The 26523-nt window shown below is 37.0% G+C and overlaps 3 protein-coding genes across 3 annotated transcripts; all 3 read right to left on the bottom strand.

Moving 5' to 3' along the window:
- Nucleotides 1-2150: 2150 nt before the first annotated feature.
- On the bottom strand, nucleotides 2151-4222 carry LOC114179086 (transcription elongation factor 1 homolog). The gene is made up of 6 exons (XM_028065301.1): nucleotides 4131-4222; nucleotides 4007-4037; nucleotides 3187-3309; nucleotides 2939-3009; nucleotides 2592-2613; nucleotides 2151-2484 (listed from the first exon to the last, which is right to left on the bottom strand). The coding sequence occupies exons 3-6, from the start codon at nucleotides 3297-3299 to the stop codon at nucleotides 2421-2423; spliced, it is 270 nt and encodes an 89-aa protein (XP_027921102.1). The 5' UTR covers nucleotides 3300-3309; nucleotides 4007-4037; nucleotides 4131-4222; the 3' UTR covers nucleotides 2151-2420.
- An 11988-nt stretch (nucleotides 4223-16210) lies between these two features.
- On the bottom strand, nucleotides 16211-16624 carry LOC114175150. Its single transcript, XM_028059920.1, has one exon. The coding sequence runs from the start codon at nucleotides 16622-16624 to the stop codon at nucleotides 16211-16213; it is 414 nt and encodes a 137-aa protein (XP_027915721.1).
- A 2359-nt stretch (nucleotides 16625-18983) lies between these two features.
- Nucleotides 18984-19793, bottom strand: LOC114175149. The gene has a single exon (XM_028059919.1). It carries the CDS (start codon nucleotides 19791-19793, stop codon nucleotides 18984-18986), a length of 810 nt encoding a protein of 269 aa, XP_027915720.1.
- Nucleotides 19794-26523: the final 6730 nt, after the last annotated feature.

Below are 26523 nucleotides of genomic sequence, written 5' to 3'. Positions count from 1 at the left end.
AAATATCATATAGTGATAATGCAAAACATATATTAGAAGGAGGTTAATATAGAATATTAATACAATCATCCCAAAACAACCATAATAATAAAAACTATATTTACAAAACCACCTAAAATAGTGTTAAAAGATTTTTCACTCTAATCAAAACATAAGGCAACATTAAAAACCAACAGACCCTACTTTGTTGTCTCACTGCTATCCATGAGAGGAGTATCCTCACCTACATCTTCCTCTACTCACACAATTAAGTGATCATTGCAAAAGAAATAACCAAACACAAGCACACAAAACAACAAAAGGGTAAGCTAATGTGAATAAAAGGGTTCATATAATTAATTCATAATCATGTTATCATCTTCATATCACAACATAATAATAAAATCAATCCAACAACAATAGATAGCCGACGCTAGACTCAATTATCCGGATATATACAAGTGGCATCAGACCTCTTGATGGTTTGTACATGTGTGTGGTTTCTAAACTTTGCAGAGTCTGGACTCAATGGGTCATCACCCAACCACTCACAAGGTAAGCCCCTTTCACGTCTAGGACCTGATAAAGTCCAGTGACTAGGACCTCCTACTACTCCTTACGACATAATTCATTCTGCTCTATCTGAGCGTGAATGATTATTGGAGTTTCAGGATACCACCAATAACAAGTCCTTAGCCCTTTCATACACTAAAATCATAACCTTTAGAATTTCTCCTTGAAATTCTCTCATCAACAACATCTCTCGTTTGGGCGGGCCATTCTCGCCTGAGCGAGGCTAAAAACATAGAGCAATTGGAAAATCTGCGAGTTCTCGCTTGGGCTAGACTTTCTCGCTTATATGAGACTGCTCTCGCTCAAGCGACAAGTCCTCGCCTGGGCGACAACTCGAGCACGAGGCAAAGGTGAGTTTCTGCTATTCTCACTCAGACGAGAGTTGCTCGCTTGGACGAGAACAACAAATTCTCAACTTGCTCCCACATGCAACCCAGAAAAAACTAGCATAAACCTCATTCACAAACGTTCACATACAATTCAAGCATCAACCCAACATACCAATAATCAATCAAGACCAGCAAAAGTAGTTCCTTTGCAAATTTAAAGAAATCAGTTTGGTTCCCTTACTTCTACTGAAACTAGGCTTGGTGCAAAGCAACCCCAAACGGAAAGGGGCATAGAAACCCCAACTCAACCTACGAAAAATGTAATACCAAGACACGGGGAAAGAATGTGTCTCTTATCAATCTTAGAATAGAGGCAAAATCTTAGAACTGAAAACAGAAAGGAGATCGAAAACGGAAGTGTTGACTTACTCGAAGGATGGAAGTGAAGAGTGCAATCAACAGAGGGCTTTATAGGGGCCTCATCTCCAGAATCTGATTGCAAGAAATGAAAAGGTTACAAACGGAAAACAAGAGGAGCAAAATGTTGGAGAGAGAACAAATAGAAAGCAGTGTGGCAGTGAAGGGTGTTTTAAAGGAAAAGTTACTTGAGCCTTCTTACTTAGGCACACAAGATGAAATAATAAAAGAAAAGGGGACTCATAGTTTTAAACTCGCTTTTTTTTTTAATCACTCATAATTTTGTTAAGTTCAAAGGGGCTCACAGTTTTAAACTCAGGCTTTTTTTTAAATAACTCATAATTTTTTTAAGTTCATTACACCAGTGTGAAAATAAAAATAATAAATTATAAAAACTATCTGAAAAAAATATCATAAACTAATAAATTAATGAAATACATTTTTGTAAACCGAATTTCTAAACTAATCAATAATCTCAGTCCGATGTTCCTACAATCGTTTCAGTTCAATAAAACTGTAACACAATTTCTTCCAAGCTATAGTAGTTTTCATATAATATCTCAAACTATATTAAGGTTCACTACTTCTGGAAACATGGATAGCTTAACATGGTATTACATGGCTCTCAAATTTCACTCATAAGATCAAAGTATAGTTATTTTAAATACATCACATCAATATTATTTTTTCACCATGTAAATCCCTTTCAAGTATTTAAAAAAATAATAATAATACCATGTTTTCTAATAAGAAATATTAATGTAAATATTGTATTTTACGCTTAATTATTGTTTTATTGTTATTCTTTTCAAACAAAGATATCATCTACCAAATTGAAACGGAGAAACGGGGTAAACATGTTGACAAAATCCACTTAAGTTCACGTCAATCTAACCCATTTCTACATATACTACCAACTTATTATACGTCTAACAAAAACTAAAATATGGTTCACATAAAGCCTCTTGAGTACATCCGCATTACAATCTTCTAAAAGAGTGTATATGGAATTAAGCTTGATGTTGCACCAGTGCTCATAAGATCTTATATAATTACAAGCTGAAGAAAACACACAGATGGACACTTATTCCTTTAGCAACTATTAGAAGTGGATTCTCACAATCACTCAGCACCATCATCTTCTAGGTTGTTCACCCGCTCGCATTCATCAATCCATTCACTGTATCTGCATCATTGCAATTAAGCTACTTGAGTCACATAGTTTTGCATACGTGAGAAAGAAAGAAAGAAAGAGATGAAGCAGGATGTTTTCAACATATTGATTGTACTTACATGTCTATTGGCTCAGTTAAAGCTGTGAAGAAACACAAAAGAAATGATTAGCTAAATCTACAGTGCTTTATTAGCCTATCTTTAATAATAAATCAGTTCCTTTTTTTTTCCTGATTTCAAAATGGCAAACATACACATTAAAATTTAAAAATATCATCATGGACAAGTCTCAAGGATTATCATAATCAAGTTCAATTTTGTTGACATGACAGAATATTTTTCTATGCCATCTTGGTAATTGACCGTTTACCACCTAGTTCGTAAAATAACAGCATGAATATCTTACCCGTGGAAAAAAGTTCTTTTTACAGAGTAAAATAAAACAAGTACAGCCCATAAGAACAAACCTGTGACGGTAGTGCTAAAGCTCTCTTGACATATCCTGCATGAAGCTTCCCCAATCAAGTTCTTCATATCACTGTCAAAATGAGCATCGAAATGAATAGTATTCACCTCTAACTTGAAATAAAATAGACGTGTTATGTTACTTAATGATTTTCGAGAAAACATGCCTAAATGCCTTTGAATGCATAAAGCAAGGAAACAAAATGCCTACATCTTATGTCCCTTTACAAATAATTAAAGAAATGCTTACATGCGGCATTCAACACTGGTCCCATGATTGCAGAAAGGACAGCTAAAGACAGTGTCAAGCTTATCCATCCGTTTCTTTGGAGGGGCCTTTGCGCTTGATTTTCTCTTACCCATTACTCAAATCCTGATTTTCAATTCCAAACAAAAATTCAGTGAAAAGGGTAAAAAAAAAAAAAAAAACCTATGCAACTACACGCAGCACGGCAAATAAATCCCTGGAGCAGTAAATTCAAGCAGATAACCAATTTCGCAATTTTCAGTGCTAAATATTCTAATTGTCAACGAAAATCAAGATTCCAAGCCTACTAATATGAAAGTGAATGCTACAAAGGTAAAAGGAAAAACACAATTTAAATAACATTGTCTAGATCGTGGACAACAATACTTGTATTATTTTGACAATAGTAAAACACGATAAAGGTTGAAACTGGCATCTCTTTATTCTTTGTTGCACAATTACCCAACAAGAAAATCTCTTCACAGATTACATCAATTCTAAATACACACGATGAACCCAGCCCCTAATCACCGACACAAACTAGGGATCGAAGGTCATGTAGAGCGATAGCTTAACCGCATTGACGAGAGAAAATACGAAAAGCCTTTAACTTTTTGCCGGCAACATTAAAGATAAACAGTTAATAAAATTGAATTGAAAAACAGGAGGGAGCCAGTGTGCATTTTTACCCAAATTTTGCTCCATTCTCGAAAAGAAAAAGGGGAATGAAACAAATAAAAAGAAACCCTAAGAGTTCCGAATAGAGAGAAAATGAAAGAAGGGATGAAATTGTATGCGGAGATGGAAAGCGAAGAGGCCTAACCGAATTTTCCGAGCGAAGAACCGAGTATGAACTGCAAGATTAAAATGAAGAAAGAGAGATAAAGATAAAGAAATTTGAAAATGCTGAAGAAGAGAGAAGAGGATGGGTTGTATGCAGCAGATACCGATTATGTAAAGGACTTAGATGGAGAATACCGAAGGTTTCGCATAGATTGCTCGCGCCCTGACTATAATTTTTGTGTAACACTGGAAAACGTACGTTCTTATGCCTTCCCTGTCTAACATTTTTTTTCATAAAAATAAAAAATTATTAAAATTTATTTTAAAACTATTAATCGATATCTTTATCTATAACAATATATAAAAATATATTTTTTTATTTTATATTTCAAAATATCAATTTTAATCTTTAAATATAATAATTTATTAAATTTTAAAAAATTCAGTTACTTTTATAAATTTTTTATAAAATTTATTATTTTTACTTTTTTTCTTATATATTTTATTTTATTTTTAATAAATATAATTTTAATTTATATATTAATTTAATAATATTATAATATTATTATCTATTAATATAATATTATACATATTTAAAAAATAAACGTTTGTTACGCAGGTTGGTCCACTCTTTTTATACCAAAATCTTATCATAATTATTAAAATTAAAAAAATGTTCATAAAAAATAATTATAAATAAGATATCTTTTATAATGTAATACGTGATTAACGATGAGTATAACTATAAAAAGAAGCATTATGAAAATTCTTAAAATGTTGATTTGATTTCTGTTATGGTGAGACTCGTTTTTTTTCAAGTTTTTACTTTCTCAAAATGTATATTATTATTATTTATTATTACTATTACTATTATTATTATTATTTTTATTATTATTATTATTATTATTATTATTATTATTATTATAATAGAACATTTGTTCTTTAGTGATTTTTTGTCATTTTTTTTTATTATGGTGTACTTTATGAGTACTTTTGTGCTCGTGGATGCAAAGAAGGAATAGATAACTTAGTTTATCTATACTATTTCATCACTTTCTTTTTTTGTTATATTGTATTTTTTCCATTTTGATTCTTCTTCTCCTTCTTTGACACAAATAATGTTTATGATCGACATTGATGCAAGGGTTGGAATTGTGTTTTCTTTTATTTTGTTTTTGGTTACTTTTTTGTCTCAATTTTTATCAAATTTTGTCAAATAAGTCCTAATTTTGTTTTTGTGTTCAAATAAGTTTCAATTTTTGTCAATTTTATTCGAACAAGTCCTATTTTTTTTTTTCAAATAGGTCACAATTTTCGTATTTTTTATTCAATTTAATCATTTTTTGTTAATACCATTTAAATCATTAATCGCCATAAACAGTGACAGCCACGTGTTACTTTGTGGTTTTTTTAATTTGCTTTTTAATTTTTAATTTTTTTTAAATGTACACGTGTCAACCCAACAATGTGTCATGTGTCAAAGTCAATGTTTTATATTCAATTTTGTTCCTCTATTTGTTATTTTTGTTCAATTTAGTCATAATTTTGTTTAAAATTGATCAATTTTGTCCTTATCGAAGATGGAACCAAATTTAATTTTTATATAAAAGTTATAATGATGTGAATTTTAATATATTATATAAAACCATTTAATAAAAAAATGTGAATTTTAATATAAAAATTAAATTTGGTTTCAATTTGAAAAGGAACAAAATTGGTTCATGTTAACAAAAATTTGGACTAAATTGAACAAAATTACCAAATATAGGACCAAATTTAATATAAAACATTGACTCTGACATGTGACACATGGTTGGGTTGACACGTGGACATTTAAAAATTGAGCAAAAAATTAAAAAAAAATTAAAAAAATACAAAGTGACATGTGACAGTCACTGTTCATGGTCGTTAATGATTTAAACGGTGTTAGCAAAAAAGGACCAAATTAAACAAAATTGACGAAAATTAGGACCTATTTGAACACAAAAACAAAATTGTGACTTATTTGACAAAACTTGACGAAAATTGTGACCAAAAAGGTATTTTAACCTTTTTTTGTTTACATTTTAAGACTCGAGAAAAATAAATAAATAAAGAAATATTTATTTAATTTAAATGCAATTAAAGGAATCTTTATAGTAATTAATGCGAAGAATTATGATAAGGAATAATGCTAGCTCAAGTGGTTGAGAGTACTTGAATGTGTTGAGAGGATTTGGGTTTGAGTCTTATGTATGTCATTGTTGTACTTATTTACTTGTTTTATTATTTTAATAATATGCTTGACCATGAGGCGTGATAATATAATCCTAGATGTATAGGAATTATCACGAAATATGAATTGCTTAAATGGTTGTGTATTTGTTTGGTAATTGCATTTAGGGTTTTCTTTTTGCCCAACTCCTTTTTGGCATGAATGGAAAGAGTCAGAAACCCTAGCCGCCTTGAGGAGCAAATGGAAGGGCTGGGAAACCATATGGTAATAGCTCTTGAATGACAATTAAACTCATTTTAATTAATTTTCGTTTTCTTTGCCATTAAGCTTAGTTAAGGCGGAGTTAATAAACCAATTGGGAGAAGAGAAAGGGTTTTGAGATTACCAATTATCAGAACGTGAGTAAAGAGAGTGTGGGGGAGTTTTTTTTCGAGTGAGGATCAAAGTGAAGGCAATTCCTTTAGTGCAAGAAATAATCCTCAAAGCACATTGGAGCAGGGAATATAGGTAAGGGGAGTTATCTATATTTTTTTTGTATACATGGTGTGGTGATTCATATTATTGTCTTATAAGACTCACGAAGATGTTAAAGTGTGAGATTTCTTGGTGAATTGTTGATGCAAAACGAATAAAGAAAATTTAGGGTCTTTTGTCTATTTTTCTTTTTGGGGGCTAGAGGTGTTTTCATGAGTGAATACGTGTGGAGATTTGGATTAAAGGAAAATTGTGTGAACATGGGTTAAAAACGAAATTAGATAATTGAAGGTGAACTGAAATTATGGATTTCACGTAGATATACTATAGGTATTCATATAAAAATATAAAAAAAAAATGAGTGTGTGAATTTATATATTCATTATGAAGAAATATAAATCACGTATGCATTTATATATTAAGTATGATCAATGGATGTTTATGCAGTGGTTTACGGAATAATAATATATTGGGTAACTAGTATTTTTTTTTCAAGTTAAAGTTAATATGGTGTTAAGCAAAAGAATTAAAAAAAGAATTATAATACGTATAACTTTTATAAGAATATAATATTTTAGTAAGGTGATGCATCTGCTTGTTGATATGGAATAATCTATATGTCCTAGTTAAAGTGCAGGATGTCCTTTTAATATAAAGGTATTAATGGTTTAAGATATATGGTATGTAAACTAGTATGAAAATTAACATTATGAGATATGTTTTATTTTGTTTTTTTGGCACTGCTTGATGTACGAAATTTATTATAACATGAATGTGTTGTTCGAAATTAGGTTTGGCTCATGGCTTGGTACATTAGAGAGACCCACAACATGCTTTGATTTCTTTTCTTTTTGTTTCGCAATGCAAACAAGCAATCCACTTTAACTTCTTGTTTTAATATTATTTGATGCACATATTTCCTTTTGATGGGACTTTTTTACATTCTAGAGTGGTGCAATACACACCTTAAGTGCTTAGCAATATATCTTTTTAGTTTAGTTAAAAGAAAATTCAAGAAGTTCAATTGGTGGATTTTATGCAAACAAAAGAGACTAAAATAGGAGTATTAAAATAAAGGTTCAAGTTTGGGTGCCAATTCGTTTGAAGTGGATGTGTTTTTGGCAGTGCTATTTGGTGTATTTCCTAGTTAGGGGTTTAAGGATTCATAAAACTATGCTGTTTCACGTCGTTTTTAGTATTCTGGAAGCGTCGGTGGTCGCTGGGCGACTACGTTTATTTCTATTATGTGCAGTTTTAGTAAAATTGACTTTCCCGACTCTTTAACCATTGGATTAAGCTCAAATTTGGACATTTTGTCCATAACATGCTATTATTTGTTTTGATCGGTCGGATCATCGATTTGAGGTTTGTAGTTTGCGAAATATGTCATGCATTATTGTAGTATTTTTGGTTTTATGATGATAAATTTTCTTAGAAATTTTGGTGTAAGAATTATGGTTGTCCATGGCATTGCAGGTACTTAAGTGTTGGCACTCACTCGTGTGGGATGAACATTGTTTTGTGTTGCATGTATGTCATGTTATGGTGAATGCCTGTACACTTATGTATTTATGTGAACTATATGTGTATATGTATGGGATGATTTGATGTGATGTGAGTTTAAATGACTAAGTGTTGATGTTAATCTTAACTTTACATAAAGAATTGGTTAAGAAAAAGGGGTTCCTATAGTTACTGATTGAGGTAAAACTTATGCTTGTATGAATAAATGAGTTATGTGTCTATTGCCTTATTATTTCATAATTTCATATGAGCATGGTTTACTCTAGGGTTGAATGTTGGCATTCATTTAAGATGTGAGTATATATGAATTATAAAAGAGAGGAATGTGTGCTTATACTTGAAAGATGCATATGTGTTGTGATGTTGTATATTAGAGTATATGAATGTATATTTTGATCTCTGGATGTTGAGAACTAAATGGTTGGATGTTAGGAGCTGAATTAGAGGGCCTAAAATCAGTAGTGTCACATTACTAGTGTAGCGCCTAGCGGTGCAGATGTGGAACCACCAGACGGTCTGCACTACCATTTCCCCTAACGGTGCTTAGGCTACGTCAGACGATGATGCAGTGGCAAGGTGTGTTTGTGATATGTTTTGCATGGCTTGTTGTGTTTTTCCTGGTCTGGGATATGCTTGATATTGTCATGAGCGAGTAGGTTCATGACTGGTGATGAGCACGTGATGATATGAGCGAGGAGGTTCATATCCTAATACTCTCGTGTGTGGAGGTTCGTAGCTGGTGGATCACGTGTGTTGGACTACGAGCGGGGAGGTTCATAGAGTTGGACCACGAACGAGCAAGTTTGTGGAAACATTGGAATCCCTAAGACCAGCTTGAGTATGTACCTTGTATAGTGTAGTGTGCTTTTCTTAATTTTGTTTTGATGTTGTGATGTAAGACTTGGATCTGGAGATATTGTGCCATGAGCGGGTAGGTTCATGGATGATGGTGAACACGTGATGATATGAGCGAGGAGGTTCATATCTTGATACTCTCGTGTGGGGATACGAGTTGGGAGGTTCATATGTTTCGTGCTCACACTTGATAGATGCTATGAGTGGGTAGGTTTGTAGCTGGTGGATCACGTGTGTTGGGCTATGGGCGGGGAGGTTCGTAGAGTTGGACTACGAGCGGGGAGGTTCGTAGAGGCAGGACCACGAGCGACTAGGTTCGTGAAAGCATCATATATCCTAAGTCCATGGTCAATTATTTGTGTGACTTGCAGGTTTAAAAACCTTGGGGTAATAAGGTTTTAGTCAATAATTAACTAGAATAAAATAGTTGGGTGTATCTTGATTTTATTAATTTATATGTTAATTGTTTATGAGCTCACCCTTTTTGTATGTGTGTATGGCGATGATCGTGTGACTTGTCACACGGAAGCAGATGACGTTCCAGGTGATGCTGGTGAGGCATAGAGCAGAAGAGGGGCTAGTGTGGGAAAGCTTATTATGGAAGTTTACTATCATTTTAATTTCACATTTTTGTAAACCGCATTTTTACTGGAATATGAACTAGTATGGATTATTGGAACAATGTGGTTTAATTGGATGAGTTTAATAAATGTTTTTAATTTCCCGTGTTTTGGGAAAGGCATTTAAATAAATGTGACTTTAGTATTTATTTTATTTTATATTATTTAAAATTAGTAATATTCGACTATGATGTTACAGTCTTGATGTGATGCTTTTTTGGGATCCTAGTTACAAGTGCCTCTTGTATTGGGGTAACATAAAGTCACTCGAGGTTGTAGCCTGGTTGTTTTGGAATTCCAGTGGAGTGTGCAAGATCGTGGCTCGTATGGATGGGTTCCAAAAGGTTTTCCTCCTTGGTGTTATCTGTAACATCCCGACCGGATATTACGGATTTATAAAATAAGTAAATAATTAATAAACCTCATTTATAAATCTGTCATTTCCCAAAACGCGTGAAATTTAAAACTTTATTAGATTAATGAATAATCCAAAATCCATAAATTATCAAACTAGAAATAATATAAAAACATCCCATAAGTGTTTACAATTTTATTCCAAAATCATAAATGATAAAAACTCCCAAGTTATCCCCGCTTCGTCGCTAAGCCTCACCAGATCCACCTGCAACATCATTTGCTCCCGTGTACCACGTACCCGATCATTGTCAAACACAAGGAGATAGGGTGAGCTAACAGAATAAACATATATATAAGATATACACATATGCATACAACATGACACAGGAATTCCATCCTTTGATTCAATTATACATGGCCACCACCATGCTAACCGTGATCTACGTCTTCTAGTGAGTACCCTAAGATGCCTTGCTGCCATACCTATCGGCCACAACCGATAGAACACGTACGGGAAACCATGCTACAGATCATAATCTGTAACGCCAGGTGGAGTTCTCAAATACGAACATAGTTCGTAACGTCCCAAGACTACCAAACTCGTCAGCTAATTACTGAGGAGGGTAGTCTATCTGGACCCATCCGTACTGGCCACAACCAGCACACTCATACCGGCAACACTCGCCAACCCGAACTCAACTCAAGAGTTCCTCGTGTTCATTCGCCATCCCGAGCTTAACTCGAGAGATGCCATTCTGAGCCACAACTCGAGGAATGCCACATGTTTAACCCCTATCCCGAGCTCAACTCAAAGGATACGTTTCGAGCCACAACTCCAAGAACACCAGCAAGCCGACCTTTAGGGTGTCATAGAAGCCTTGTAGATCACGCACACAATGCCAGCAACCCGATGCTGCTGTAGCAAAATTGCTTGGCATAGGTCACGTATGGCGCTGCCACTTCCAGATCGCATACCGCCAAGCGCCAAGTGCCTTTGCACCACTATCTCTATAGGTATCTCCTGACAGAATTGCCTTCACCGCCAAGCGCTACCCTTCCTTGTTACCACTGTAACATCGCTATCACCTAGCAGCTCCCATATTGCTGCCAGGCGCCACACCAGTACTTGTGCAGTACTGATACTAGTTTGGATTCAGGCACCATCTGTTCCTCAACCAAGTCCAATAGTCATATCATAACTCCATAACAGCACCCACAATGTTTTGCGTCCATCATAATTACTATGTCAAGAGTTCTTGCTCCAATCATATTATTATTCTTAAAGTCCTTCATTTTAAGTGAATGCCATGGCTTATACCATTGATATGAAATCCTTATCACAGTCAATTGTAACACTACTGATACCATATCACTTCTTAATTGGTCCCATTTGTCTCAATGGATTGTCCTATTCTATTGTTAATAAACCTAAGTTTATCCATTGAACTCTTACATGCACATGTTCATGAACTCCTACTGCTTATCACACCAATCCACTACCATTCTTTCTCAGCATCATCAAACTAATTTCCTACTGGATTATGCTTCTTGTCACTCTGGTCATCCAATTTCTAATACATCCTAATTAGACTTTAGTAATATTTACCCCAAGTTCCCCACAAAAGCAATCCCCTAAACATCCTTCACTCTTAAAATTATACTCTGCATGACCTAGATGAATTATTCCAGCCACCAATGTGCACCACAACACCTAGAACCAGAACCTCACCTCGCAGCCACGCAGAGTCACTGTCCCTACGCTGGTGCCTGGCGACAAGCCCTGTGCCGTCAGGCGATGCATCAAATTTCTAGGAAATTCCTAGAATTTTTGCACCTACGAATCTCAACCTTTTCCCAATTTTCCCTTTCTTGCGAATCTCCACTAATTATCATGCAAACTCACTTATAATTATAATAGTTCACAGTCTACACACATCCAGAAACTATCAGACAGTAGAGGTTCGTGGAAACTAAACACATACATATATTATACAATTCATGCTTAGCATAAAATTTAACGTGTCTAACTCCCCTAACCTGAATTCCTTAACTTAAGCTTGGATGCTTGAAAATTCTCCCTTGATCACTAATGACCCTCCTCTGCTCCTATCTCAATGCAGCTCCTTGCTTCACTCAATCCTCACGGTACACTCAAATTTTCGTATTCCTCTGATTATGCAACAAGACCAGCCACAAAACCTCTCTCTTTTTCCCTTAATTGGCCATTAATTGGTGTCTTAATGTGGGTTTAATTATGTAAAAGGAAAATACCATTAACTAAGGTTAATGCCATTCAATTGTTGTCTTATGATGGTTTTCTATCCCTCCCTTGGCTGCTAGGGTTTCCTTGCCCTTTCACCTTCATGGCAAAGGAAATTTTGGCAAAAATAAAGTTTAACTCAATGCACAACCATTCAATTCATGTTTTGTGATAATTTATATAATTCTGTGATTATATTATCAATCCTCATGATCCAGCATATTATCAAAATAATAATAATTAAATAATACACAAATGGTATACTTAGGACTCGAGCCCAAGTCCTCTCACATAATCAAAGTACTCTTAACCACTTGAGCTAGTACTTTTCCACGTCACATCAATCAATATTTAATGCCATAAAGGCTCCCACTACCCGCATTTATTAATTAATTCTTTATTTAATTAATTAATTTTCACGGGTCTTACATTATCCGACGAGTTTTGTAGTCTCAGGGACAAATACGGACTACGGTTCGTATTAGGGAACTCCACTTTGTGTTGCGGGTTATTGCTGCAACAAGATTATTCCCACGTGTGGACTATAGGTGGTGGTCTGTAGTCAAAGGGGCGAGTAGACACTCGTGGCAACAAAGATCGATCAATGTAATCATCAAAGGGTGTAGAATCAAGAGGCGTCCAAAGGAAGTGTTGAAGACTGGGGTGTGAGACTTGGGAGTATTAGAAATGTTTGGAATATTGAATGGTTATTTCTTATATTTTGTAGTGCACTTTTATTTTGTTCAGCTCACCTTATCTACTTGTGTTTGACAATGATCGTGTAATGCGTTACACGGGAGCAGATGATATTGCAAGTGGTACTGGTGAGGCATAGAGCTTGAAAGGGTCTAGCTTGGGAGAATTATTTTATGGAATTTACTGAATTTTACTCTTATGTATTGGAGAACAGTGTTTTATTGGTTTTTGAATTGTAATATTGGTAATGGAACTTGAATTTAATATCTGGACGAGTTAATAAAGGTTTTAACTTTTCCCGCATTTTGGGAAAGGACATTATATTAAATGAGGTTTTATTGATATTTCTATTTTTTTCATTTTAATTAGTCATATCCGACCGGGATGTTACACCTTCCTCCTAAAGAGTTTGTGATCCATATTGATCGTGAATCCCTCAAATTTTTGAAAGGCCAAGGTAACCTAAACAAGAGACATGCAAGGTGGATAGAGTTCATTGAACAATTCCCTTATGTGAATAAACACAAACATAGGTAGAGTATTGTGGTGGTAGATTCATTCTCTAAGTGCCACTCTTTCATATGAAGGAGTTGTATCCAAATGATGTTGACTTCTCCATAATTCATGGTGAGTGCCACTTAGGGGGACATAAGAACTTTTACCTTCACAATGACTATCATTTCAAAGGTAAGAGACTTTGTGTACCTCAAGGTTCTTTAAGAGAGGTGCAAGAAGGGTGATTACTAGGGCATTTTGGGGCCTCTAAGACTCTAGAAGTCTTGAAAGAACACTTTTTTTGTCCTCACATGAGAAAACCACTAGAAAAGCATTGTGAGAATTGCATAGCATGCAAGAAAGCCAAGACTAGAACCCACCCTCATGGACTCTATACTCCTCTTCTTATTCCCTCTATGCCTTGGGTTGATATTTGAATGCATTTTTGTGCTTAGGCTCCCAAGGACAAAGATAAGGAAGGACTCCATCTTTATGGTTGTGCTTAAGCCATTCCTTTGCTTTACCTGCCAAAGAAAAAGGAAACAATCGCATGTATACATGCTCAAGATCTCCTTCTTGAAAGCCCATGGTTCCTATCAATTCATAGAATGTAGAGAGATGAGTATATGGATCTTCATTATCCATTCCAGTGAATTGATGAGAACTAATTAAGCTGAGAAAAGTTGGCCTCATCTCCAAAGTTTTGATGGTGGGTGGTATTGCTATGCTAGAAAAATATCTTAGCCCTTATTGCATAGCATAGTCTCCAAGTGTCATTCTGGTTGGAGCTGGTCTTTGATTCTCCATGTTTTCAAATTGAGGTGTGATGGAAGTACTGGAAGATTCTTCCCTTGTCTTTCCTTGCTTCTTTTTGTTTTTGCCTTTGTTTCTTCTCGTTGTCTTTTCTATCTCCGGGTCAAATGCTAATCGATCTTCAGGAACCTAATCTCGTAAGAGCATAAATCAAAACAGCTCAAGTAAGGATTAATACAAAGGAGAGAATTGAATAAACTATCTAATTAAGAAACTATACACAAAGCTAGATGAGATAACTAAAAATTTCAAAAGAACACCGTTCCCCGGCAACGACGCCAAAAATACTTGTTGGTCTCTTGGCAAGCGTACCAAAAGTGAACTGTAGTATAGTGATTTTTAAGTAGAGTGTCGAACCCACGAGGAATAGATTCTGTTAAAATAAATAATTATCTCGATCGGCATATATGTATATACAGAAGTTTTAATATGATGGATCATTGGTAGTTAAACTAATTTGCATAAACAGAATACAGTAAAAGCGGAAAAGTTTATAAAAATTCAGTAAAAGAAACTAGGATTGGATTTCATCTATCTCCCTTGTCTGTAATCTGGGTGAATATAATACATAACATCTAAAAATACCAATATTGATGCACACTCAAAAATCATTTATACCGATCCCTCGTGTATAAAATTCATAAGATTAGTTCCCTGAATATTGATTCCTCACATATTCAGCAAACTATCCAGCATTACGATTGAGTGTTAAAAGCAATTGATATATTGAGATCTATTCCTAGCATCACAGTATATCAAGTATCATTGTTCAAATCAAATTTTCAGAAATACTTTCCAGTCAAATATAAAAATCAAAATCAAAACATTTATTGATCAAATAGAACTAAGCATTAATAATAGAACAATAATACCAATATTGAGTAAAAACAGAAAAGCTATACATAAATATCATTAGATTACATCCAAGTTCGAGTAGATTACATTCAATCCCATAGAGGAAAATTAGCCACTCATGATAGCTATCAAATCCTAAGAAAATATGACTATGTTTGCTCGTGGTGCTCGTGGTTGCAGCTCTACAGCAAGGATGCAGTTCTTCTCCAAATTCCCCAACTGATCTGTAGTTCTGAACTTCCACAATATATATACAACAAGAACTCTCACTTGGCTACTGAATCTCGCTTGGGCAAGATAAGTACTTCAGCATGAAGAAAGGGTCTCGCTTAGGCGACCCAATTCTAGCTTGAGCAAGAATCACATAACTGCAGAGGCCCCTTCATGCCCACATGAAGAAAGGGCATTCTCGCCCAGGCGAGCCACTACTCGCTTAAGCGAGTATATCAACAAAGAGGGATGGCTCAGGTTCTACATATCTCGCCCAGGCGAGACATGTTTAGCTTGGGCAAGATTTTCGTACAATTTTGGAACACACTGATTTTGCCACTTTCCAAGATTTTGTTCAACTTTCACTCACTCAATTCATGATCATTTCAGTTCAAATAACTCAGAAACACACATCAAACCATACTTCAATCAATTCTCTATCATTCCAAAAGGTTTCACATCAACAAACTCAAAATCAAGCTTTTAAACTCAAATTTCACAATTTGGCCAAAACAAGGCAATTTTTAGCATTTGATGAACTCAATTCTGGCACCAAAACTCATTCTCATGCTTAAAACACACCAGTTTTGTTTGAAAACACCAAAAGTGCATGGTTTGCCTTATTGAGATAATTGGATGATAAAAATCACCTTTTTACACACAAACATAGAACTATAAACACAAACACATAATTACATATACAAACACATTTAATAACACAAGATGAAATTGAAGTGCAAGAACATAATTAAAACACTGGGTTGCCTTCCAGGAAGTGCTTGTTTAACGTCACGAGCTTGACGCCTGTTTCATTAAGGTCCGTCCAGTTGAGCCCATTTACAACCCAACTCCTTTTTTATTTAGGATCCTCTAACTCAAGGCTCCATAGGGTTTCACATTTTTGACAAGAAATGGTCCTGACCACTTTGATTTTAGCTTTCGAATGAATAATCTCAACCTGGAGTTGAACAACAACACTGATTGGCCAGGATAAAATTCTCTTTTGAGAATTTTCTTGTCATGATAAGCTTTCATCTTTTCCTTGTAGAGCTTAGAGGACTCATAAGCGTTGAGTCTCATTTCTTCTAATTCTTGCAACTGTAATTTTCTCTTTTCTCTTGCTACCTTTGGATCAAAATTCAAGAATTTCAAGGCCCATAATGCCTTTTGTTCCAATTCGACCGGTAAGTGACATGACTTGCCATATACCAGCTGGAATGGGGATAAACCTGTGGGAGCCTTATAAGCAGTTCTGTAGGCCCAGAGTGCATCATCCAACTTCATTGACCAATCTTTTCTTAAAGATGCCAGTGTCTTCTCTAGAATATGCTTGATTTCCCTATTTTACACCTTCGCTTTTCTATTTGTCTATGGATGATAATGTGATGCAATTTTATGCCGCACTCCATAATGTTCCAAATATTTTTGAAGTTGAGCATTGCAAAAGTGTGAACCACCATCACTAATCAACACTCTTGGAGTACCAAACTTGCAAAAGATGTTCTGCTTGAGGAATTTGATTACGGTTTTGGCATCAGCCTTAGGAGCTGCCATTGCTTCAACCCACTTTGTCACATAATCAACTGTCACCAAAATGTATTCATTTGAGAAAGAAGATGACAGTGGTCCCACAAAGTCGATTCCCCAACAATCAAAGGCTTCAACCTCTAAAATGATATTCAGTGGCATTTCATGTCTTTTTGAGATCCCCCCTATTCTCTGACAGCTATTGCAGTGTTGCACATATTTGTGTGCGTCTTTGAATAAGATAGGCTAGTAAAATCCAGATTGGAGGACTTTTGCAGTTATCCTCTCTCCATTAAAATGCCCTCCATATAGGGAACTGTGATAATGCCACATAATGCTCTTTGCCTCTTCATTGGATACACACCTTCTTAATCGTTGATCAACTCCAATTTTAAACAAATGAGGATCATCCCACACATATTGGTATGCATCTCTTAGGAATTTCTTCTTTTGATGCCAATTAAAATCTTCAGGTATGACCCCTGCAACTTTGAAATTGGCCATGTTAGCAAACCATGGCCTTTCTTGCACCATCATCAATTTTTCATCAGGAAACTCCTCCTGCACCTCTGATTCAGTGTTGGTCACCTCAGTATTCACCAATCTAGACAAATGATCAGCTACAAAGTTTTCACTTCCCTTTTTGTCCTTGATCACCAAATCAAATTCCTGCAACAATAAGATCCATCTAATTAGTCTTGGTTTTGAATCAGATTTGGTTAACAAATATTTAATTGCAACATGATCAGTATATACAGTGAGAGATGAACCAATCAAATATGCTCTAAATTTTTCCAATGCATAAACTATAACTAGCAATTCCTTTTCAGTTGTTGCATAATTAATTTGAGCTTCATTAAGGACTTTGCTAGCATAGTGTATAGCTTGGAAAACCTTGGATTTTCTCTGTCCTAAAACTGCTCCTATGGTATAGTCACTTGCATCACACATTAACTCAAAACCTAAATTCCAATCATGAGCAATTATCATAGGACCTGAAATCAATTTCTGTTTTAACAATTCAAAAGCATGCAAACATTCAACATCAAAATTAAAAGGTGTATCCTTGTTGAGCATATTGCTGAGTGGTTTGGCAATTCTGAAGAAATCTTTGATGAATCGTCTGTAGAACCCAGCATGGCCTAGAAAACTCCTGATACCCTTCACATTTTTGGCTGGTGGCAGCTTTTCAATGATCTTCACTTTAGCTTTGTCGACTTCAATACCTTTAGCAAAGATTTTGTGGCCCAGCACCACACCTTCAGTTACTATAAAATGGCACTTTTCCCAGTTCAACACCATATTGGTATCAACACACCGCTTCAGTACGGTGTTTAAGTTTTCCAAGCATTGATCAAATGAAGCACCAAATACAGAGAAGTCATCAATAAAGTTTTCTATGCATTTTCCACCAAGTTAGAAAAAATTGCAAGCATGCATCGTTGAAAGGTTGCTGGTGCGTTACACAATCCAAACAACATTTTCCTGTAAGCAAACACATCAAAAGGACGAGTAAAAGCAGTTTTTTCTTTGTCTTTTGGATCTATTGCAATTTGATTATATCCAGAATATCCATCCAGAAAACAATAGAAAGCTTGCCCTACTAACCTTTCTAGCATTTGATCCATGAAAGGCAAAGGAAAATGATCTTTCCTAGTGGCCTGATTTAATTTTCTATAATCTATACACATTCTCCAACCTGTGACTGTTCTAGTAGGAATTAATTCATTTTTATCATTACAAACAATAATCATACCTCCCTTTTTTGGAACTACCTGGACCGGGCTGACCTAGGCACTATCGGAGATTGGATAAATCATACTTGCATCAAGCAATTTCATTACTTCTTTCATGACCACCTCTTTCATGGTTGGATTCAATCACCGCTGAGGCTGTGCTACAGGCTTGTAATCTTGCTCTATGTGAATTTTGTGCATATAGTAGGATGGACTAATTCCTTTGAGATCAGAAAAAGTCCAACCTATTGCACCCTCATTGGCTTTAAGAACTGAAATCAGTTTTTCTTCTTCAGAAGCCGTTAAAGCACTACTGATCACCATTGGTTTATTACCTCCATATGCAAGAAAAACATATTTTAAATGAGAAGGTAATACCTTTAGCTCCAGCTTTTGACTTTCAGTTGTATATCATTTGATGCAATTTCTTTTGCTGAATTCAGATGTGCCAAGTATTTATCAACTTTCTTTTCTTCATCATCCTCCAGATCATCACAAGCACCAATCAAAGCTTTTTCCAATGGGCTTTCCTTTGTCAATTGCTTCCTGGATGACAAAAAAATTTCATCTATCACATCCATCTTGAAGCATTGTTGCTTGTCCTTCAGGTGTTGCATTGCTTCAAATACATTAAAGTTGACTTCATCATCTTGCACCCTAACCTTCAGTTTGCCATCATCAACGTCAATAATGACCTTGGCCGTCTTCTTGAAAGGTCTTCCCAGTATTAGAGGAACTTCAGTGTCTTCCTCAATATCCATCACCACAAAATCAATTGGGAACATGAATTTGTCAACCTTAACTAAGACATCCTCTGCCACACCATAGGGATACTTCATAGATCTTTCAGCTAACTGTAATGTCATCCGTGTAAGCCTTACTTCCAGATCTCCTATTCTTCGTAGCATAGACAAAGGCATCAAATTTATACTGGCACCCAAATTAAGCACTGCTTTTCCCACTGCCAATGTTTCAATTGTAACTGGAATAGTGAAGCTCCCAGGGTCTTTTGATTTCTGAGGTAATGATTTCTGAATTATAGCATTGCACCCGGCTTCAAGCTCCATTGTCTCTTCAAAAAATCTTCTCTGTTTTGTTAGGAGCTCTTTCAGGAATTTTGGATATGTCGGCATTTGCTCCATAGCCTCAACAAAAGGAATATTAATCTGTAGTCGCTTGAAAATGTCCATGAATCTTGCAAACTACCTTTTCTTGTCTTTTTTGGAAGGATTTTGAGGGTATGCTAGGCTCTTCAACTGAGGTACCTGTTTCTCACTCTTCAACTGAAGTATTTTTTTCTTCTTTTTCTTCTCTTTTATTTACAACCTCTCTTTTATTTTGTTCTTCCTCTCCTGTTCTCTCTCTCTCTTTTTCCTCCAACACCTCCTCCTCTACAACCTGGTTGTCTTCAATCCCTCTTCCCACAATTTTACCACTTCTGGTGGTAATTGATTTACAATGCTCCTTGGGATTAGTCTATGTGTTGGCTGAAAATTGGCATGCCTGCTGATCTGATAATTGTTTCACATTTTGGGATTAATATCTCCGGGTCAAATACTAATCGATCTTCAGGAACCTGACCTCATAAGAGCACAAATCAAAACAACTCAAGCAAGGATTAGTACAAAGGAGAGAATTGAATAAACTATCTAATTAAGAAACTATACACAAAGCTGGATGAGATAACTTAAAATTTCAAAAGAACATCGTTCCCCCAGCAACGGTGTAATATCCTTAAGGAATATTACCTAAAATAATTAGTAAAAGAAAAATATTGAATATCAAAGTCGCAATATTATTATTCCCAAACGTGGAAAAAATTTAAATTATGAAAACACGCGCCAAAACTTATAACATAAATAATAAACGTGTTACAAGTTCCAAAATTCTTATTAATAACCGAAAACATGATAAAATACATATGAAAATTTCCTAGCTCTAATCCCCAAGTTAGCCCTCACTCCGTCGCCTGAGCGTCCTCAGCATCACCTGTATCAACATCTGCTCCCGTGTAACGAATCACACGATCATCGCCATACACAAACAAAAAGGGTGAGCTGAGAAAAATAAAATAACATATATAAAATAGGCAAGATAAATCATACACCCATCTTATTCAATCTACTTAGTTCTTGGCCAAGACCTTAACCCCAAGACTGTATAGCCTTCAATTCACACAAAGGTTAGCCTTGGACTCGAGAATATGATACTAGCATGAACCTGCCCGCTCATGGTCCTGCCTCTACGAACCTCCCAGCTCGTAGTCCTGCTCTACGGACCTACCCGCCCGTAGTCCAACACATGTGATCCACCAGCCCCGTACCTGCCCCGCACGTGGTATCTCTCAAACGTGAGCACGGAACATACGAACCTACCTCGTTCGTATCCCCATGTGAGAGTAACTGGATATGAACCTCCCCGCTCATATCATCACATGTTAACCACCATCCATGAACCTACCCGCTCATGGCACAACATCTCCCGATCCAAGTGTAGTATCAGTGCTCAAACAACACACAAAACAAAACGGGAACAACAACATTTCGCCTGGCCCAGTCCACACGTCGCTAGGCGAAATTGGTCCAAACCGCCTGGCGGTACCAGCTCACCGCCTGGCGGTACCAGCTCACCGCCAGGCGCCAACGCCCTTCCAGCGCCACTGTTTTCCAGTCACCGCCTGGCGAAGCACACCTTACCGCCAGGCGCCATGCAATGCAGGAGTCTCTCTAGTTATTCCTATCGCTTGGCGGCACCAGCAGACCGCCAGGCGCCATAACAGTAACTCCCTACTACTGGTTTTGGCACTCAAATTGGTTGGTTTTGCAATTCTAGAATACTCTAGGATAGATTGCACTCTTGTTTCTTCAGAGTTTGTTAGTTTCCAGCCCTATACCTTCCCACGTATAGCTCCTGTACCCAATCTAAACACATTTAGGTACTCTCTTTCATTCCTCTAACAATGCTAATCATCACACCTTACCAAGGCACTCCGTTCACCATCAAAATACCACAGTTCAGGAATATTTTCAATCCTCCTCTCATCATACTTGTAAGACCCGTAGGATTTAATTAATTAAATAATTAATTAATTAATAAATGCGGGAGGGGAAATAATTATGACATTAAATTATGGTTGGTATGATGTGGAAAAGTACTAGCTCAAGTGGTTGAGAGTACTTAAATGTGTGAGAGGACTTGGGTTCGAGTCTTATGTATGCTAACTTTTGTGCTATTGTTTTATTATTTAATCTATGAAATCATGTTCTGGTATGATATGATGTCTCAATTGGAATTGTTAAGCATGAAACATGTATTGGCATGATGGTGTGATATTGATTTGGTAAGTGCATGGTTATGGGTTCAATCCTTGGAGAATCAAACTAAAAAATTTATTTTTAGCATTTTTGGCTTTGAATTGAATATGAAAGGTTGGGAAAAACCCTAGATAGTTGAGAGGCAGCTTTGGGTAGCTGAAAAATAGATCATAAAGGTCAATTAAAAGGTAATTAACAGTACCAATAAGTAAATTTTCGTTTTGGGTAATTAAACTCTACTAAAAGCCAAGTTTAAAAGGGGTAAAAGTGGTCATAGGGAAGGTTTTGGCAAGCTGAAATAGTAACCTGAGTTAGGGCACGAGAATCAGAGAGAGTAGTGAGGATTAAGTGAGGTTCTAGTGAAGTTGAGTGAGCACACCAAGAAGGGGGAGACGTGGTGATCGTTGGAGTATCTCAAACAAGTCAATTTAAGCAAAGGAATTCTAGGTTAGGGGAGTTTACTCGTGCTAAATTTTATGTTAATCATGACTGGTATGCAAAATGTATATAGTTGTATCCTTGAACCTTTGCTGTTTGTGCATTCTCGCAATTCTGGAAAATTTCCAGAAACCGCCTGGCGGGCTGTTCATAGCGCCAGGCGACACATGCATTTCCTTACCTGTTGTGGGTTCCTGAAAAGGAACCGCCTGGCGGCACCTTCCTTGGCTGCTAGGCGACACATGGCGATACTCGGTTTTTTCTAGGTTTTATGAAGGACCTAGCGGTGACTATCGAACCGCCAAGCGATGCAGACCCCTTTTGGTTCGGATTTGACGATGTCAGGGTACCAGGGGTCGTTTTGATAAGGAAAAAAAAAACTGGGGTTACTCATAGGAGAAAGATTTGATGTGGTTTAGTCCTTGAATTCCACGGGATGGATGGTTAAATTGAATGGAACAGTGCCATATCTATCTATATATATATATATATATATATATATATATATATATATATACTAGGGGCGATGGTGTAGGATCATTTCGATTCGTCATGTGTTAATGAGTAAGTGTTGTTGAGATGGTGTGTTATGAACCTGAGGAAATAGACCCAGATTATGAATACCTGAGTGCATCCATTGGGTAGTGAATCAGATTGGGTCAGAAAAGCGGGGATTGGATGGAGTCATTGGTGCGGGAATTCTGGAAAATTGCCAAAACTTCATGAACCGCTTGGCGGCACAGGATCTGCCGCCAGGCGCTGTCGCAGAACCTTGGGTGTGTATGGCTGCGGAAAGTTTGAGGTTTTGGGATTTTTTTGGAAAAAACTAGGGTTATATTACATGTTTGATGATTATAGGTGAAAGTAATTTTGTCATGAGTGTGGCGGTATTAGTAATGGTGGGGATTGATAAATAAAATAAGTTGAGGACTCTAGGATGAAGTAGAATCTGATGATTTTAAGAGTGGTATGACTGGGTTAAAACAGAAGGGTATGATGTTGATTTGGGTTACCTTTAAGTCTAAATAATAGCTTAAATGGTTGGATAGATTAACTTCGCCAATTGGAAATCTAAGGAATGTAGAGCAAGTGAGTAACAAGGTTGTGAAATCTGGTGGTAGTGCTGCCACTAATGGGATAATAGGGAAACTATTCATGACAGGATGATTGTGAGTGTTGGAACTATCTTCATGGTTACAATTAAAGCGTGAAATACAATTCTGATATTACTTGGACTGGAGACATTATAGGTAGCAAAGATTACCAATTAGAGAGACTCTGAATAAGGGGAAATGGGGTATAGACATTGTAAATGGTCCCTGAACCAGAACATAATGGTTGTTTTGAAAATACTGTCATAGCGCCTGGCGGTAATGTGAGAACCGCCAGGCGATAGTGTTAAACAGAGGGGGCTGCAAATTAGTGGCGCCTGGCAGAGGGGAAAATACCCGCCAGGCAATAGCGACAAGAACAGTGGCTTCTGGAGCAGCGTCCGCCTGGCAATGTGAACGGTCCCACCAAGCGGTGGTTGTAGACTTTACAAGTTTTGAGGCGCTTGGCGGTACGTGTCCCCCGCCAGGTGGTCTGGAAGCTGGCAGCGCCTGGCGGCACGTGTCCCCCGCCAGGCGAATAGTACTGCTGCAGCTTTGAAACTTTGATTTTGTATTTGTGATCTACAAGGCGTCTAGTGGTGCTTTAAAGGTGGGGTTGCTGGTGTTCCTTGAGTTGTGGCTCGGAACGTATCCCTTGAGTTGTGGCTCGGGATAGGGGTTAAGCACGTGGTATTCTTTGAGTTGTGGCTCGGAATAGCATCTCTTGAGTTGTGGCTCGGGATGGTGGATGAACACGAGAAACCCTTGAGTTGTGGCTCGGGTTGACGAGTGTTGCCGGTGTGAGTGTGCTGGTTGTGGCCAGTACGGATGGGTCCAGATAGATTGCCCTCCTTAGTTGTTGGCTGACGAGTTTGGTAGTCTTGGGACGATATGGACTATGTTCGTATATGGGAACTCTACCTGGCGTTGCGGTGTATGATCCGTAGCATGTTTTCCCGCACGTGCTCTATCGATTGTGGCCGATAGGTATGGCAGCAAGTCACCTTGAAGTAATCCTTAGACGATGTAGAACACGAATAACACGACTTGGGGGGTGGTCGGATAGTAGAAATAAAAAGTATAAAGTAATGTGGGTTGTGGACTTAAGGACTGTCCTTTCCTCGCAACTTTTTCACTTACGAGTCTAGAATCTGCACCGGTCCAGTGTTCACAGTCAAATCCTCCCTGATCTTGATATCGTCTGACTCTAGTACGTGAGATGGATCTGCTATGTATTTCCTCAACTGAGAGACATGAAACACATTGTGCAGATTCGCCAAATGTGGCGGCAGAGCGATCTCATAAGTTGTCACGCCAATTCTTCTCAAAATCTGATAAGGCCCAACAAATTTCGGAGTTAACTTCCTTGATTTGATGACCCTCCCAATACCTGTTGTCGGTGTCACTCTGAGGAATACATGATCCCCAGCCTCGAACTCTAGAGGTCGTCTCCTCTTATCTGCGTATGACTTCTGTCTACTCTGAGTAGCCCTCATTCTCTCCTGAATCGCCCTAACCTTCTTAGAAGTTTACTATAGAAACTTGGGACCCAACACCAACGACTCTCCATCCTGATTCCAACACAACGGTGTTCTACACCGTCGCCCATACAATGCCTCATAAGGAGCCATACCAATACTGGAGTGATAGCTATTGGTGTACGTGAATTCCACCAATGGAAGCATCTCACTCCAACTTCCCATATGATCCAGCACACAAGCCCTTAAGAGATTCTCCAAGAACTGGATCGTACGCTCTGACTGCCCATCGGTCTGTGGATGGTATGCAGAACTCATCCTCAACTAGGTCCCCAACGCTGCCTGTAAAGACTGCAAAAACTGATATATGAATCTCGGGTCTCTGTCTGATACTATGCTAGCAGGCACACCATGCAACCTGACCACTTCACACACATACAACTCAACCAATTTATCCAATGACCACTTCTGATTAATGGCAAGGAAATGGGCACACTTTCTCAACCTGTCCACTATTACCCAGATTGAGTCGTGCCCTTTAGCAGACCTCGACAAATGAGTTACGAAGTCCATGGCAATACTATCCCATTTCCACTGAGGAATGTCCAACGGCTCTAACGTACCCCCTGGTCGTTGATGTTCAATCTTAGCCTTTTGGCATACCAGGCACGATGCTACAAAGTCGACAATATCAGTTTTCATCCCATTCCACCAGAAGGACTGTTTCAGATCCTGATACATCTTAGTCATACCTGGGTGTATGCTAAGACGACTTTTATGCCCTTCTTCCATGATCTGTTTCCTCAATCTCCAATTTCTTTGCACACAGACTCTATCTCTGAACCGTAAGATACCATCGGACCCCATCTTGTAATCCTTTCCTTTCTCAGTCCCTATCCAGCTCACAAACTATTGTAACTCAGCATCATTCGTTTGCTAATCACAGATGGTCTCCAATACATCACTAGTTAGTGTAAGAACACTACATCTGATGGAATCCTCACTCAACTGTATACCCAGGTTCATATCCCTAAGCTTCTCAATCAACTCCAACTCCTTCACCATCATGGCTGAGATATGCATCCTTTTCCGACTCAAGGCGTCCGCAACAACATTAGCTTTACCAGGATGGTAAAGCAACTTGAAATCGTAATCCTTGAGATATTCCATCCAGCGCCGTTGTCTCAAATTCAACTCCTTCTGATCAAACAGATATTTCAGGCTTTTATGATCACTAAAAACCTGAAACTAGGAGCCATACAAAAGAGAGAATTGAATAAACTATCTAATTAAGAAACTATACACAAAGCTAGATGAGATAACTAAAAATTTCAAAAGAACACCGTTCCCCGGCAACGACGCCAAAAATACTTGTTGGTCTCTTGGCAAGCGTACCAAAAGTCAACTGTAGTATAATGATTTTTAAGTAGAGTGTCGAACCCACGAGGAATAGATTCTGTTAAAATAAATAATTATCTCGATCGGCATATATGTATATACAGAAGTTTTAATATGATGGATCATTGGTAGTTAAACTAATTTGCATAAACATAATACAGTAAAAGCGGAAAAGTTTATAAAAATTCAGTAAAAGAAACT

The sequence above is a fragment of the Vigna unguiculata genome, chromosome 3, assembly GCF_004118075.2.
Source record: "Vigna unguiculata cultivar IT97K-499-35 chromosome 3, ASM411807v1, whole genome shotgun sequence".
Taxonomy (NCBI): Eukaryota; Viridiplantae; Streptophyta; class Magnoliopsida; order Fabales; family Fabaceae; genus Vigna; species Vigna unguiculata.
The sequence above is the reverse complement of the archived record's forward strand: the minus strand, read 5'-3'. Positions and strand labels throughout refer to the sequence as shown.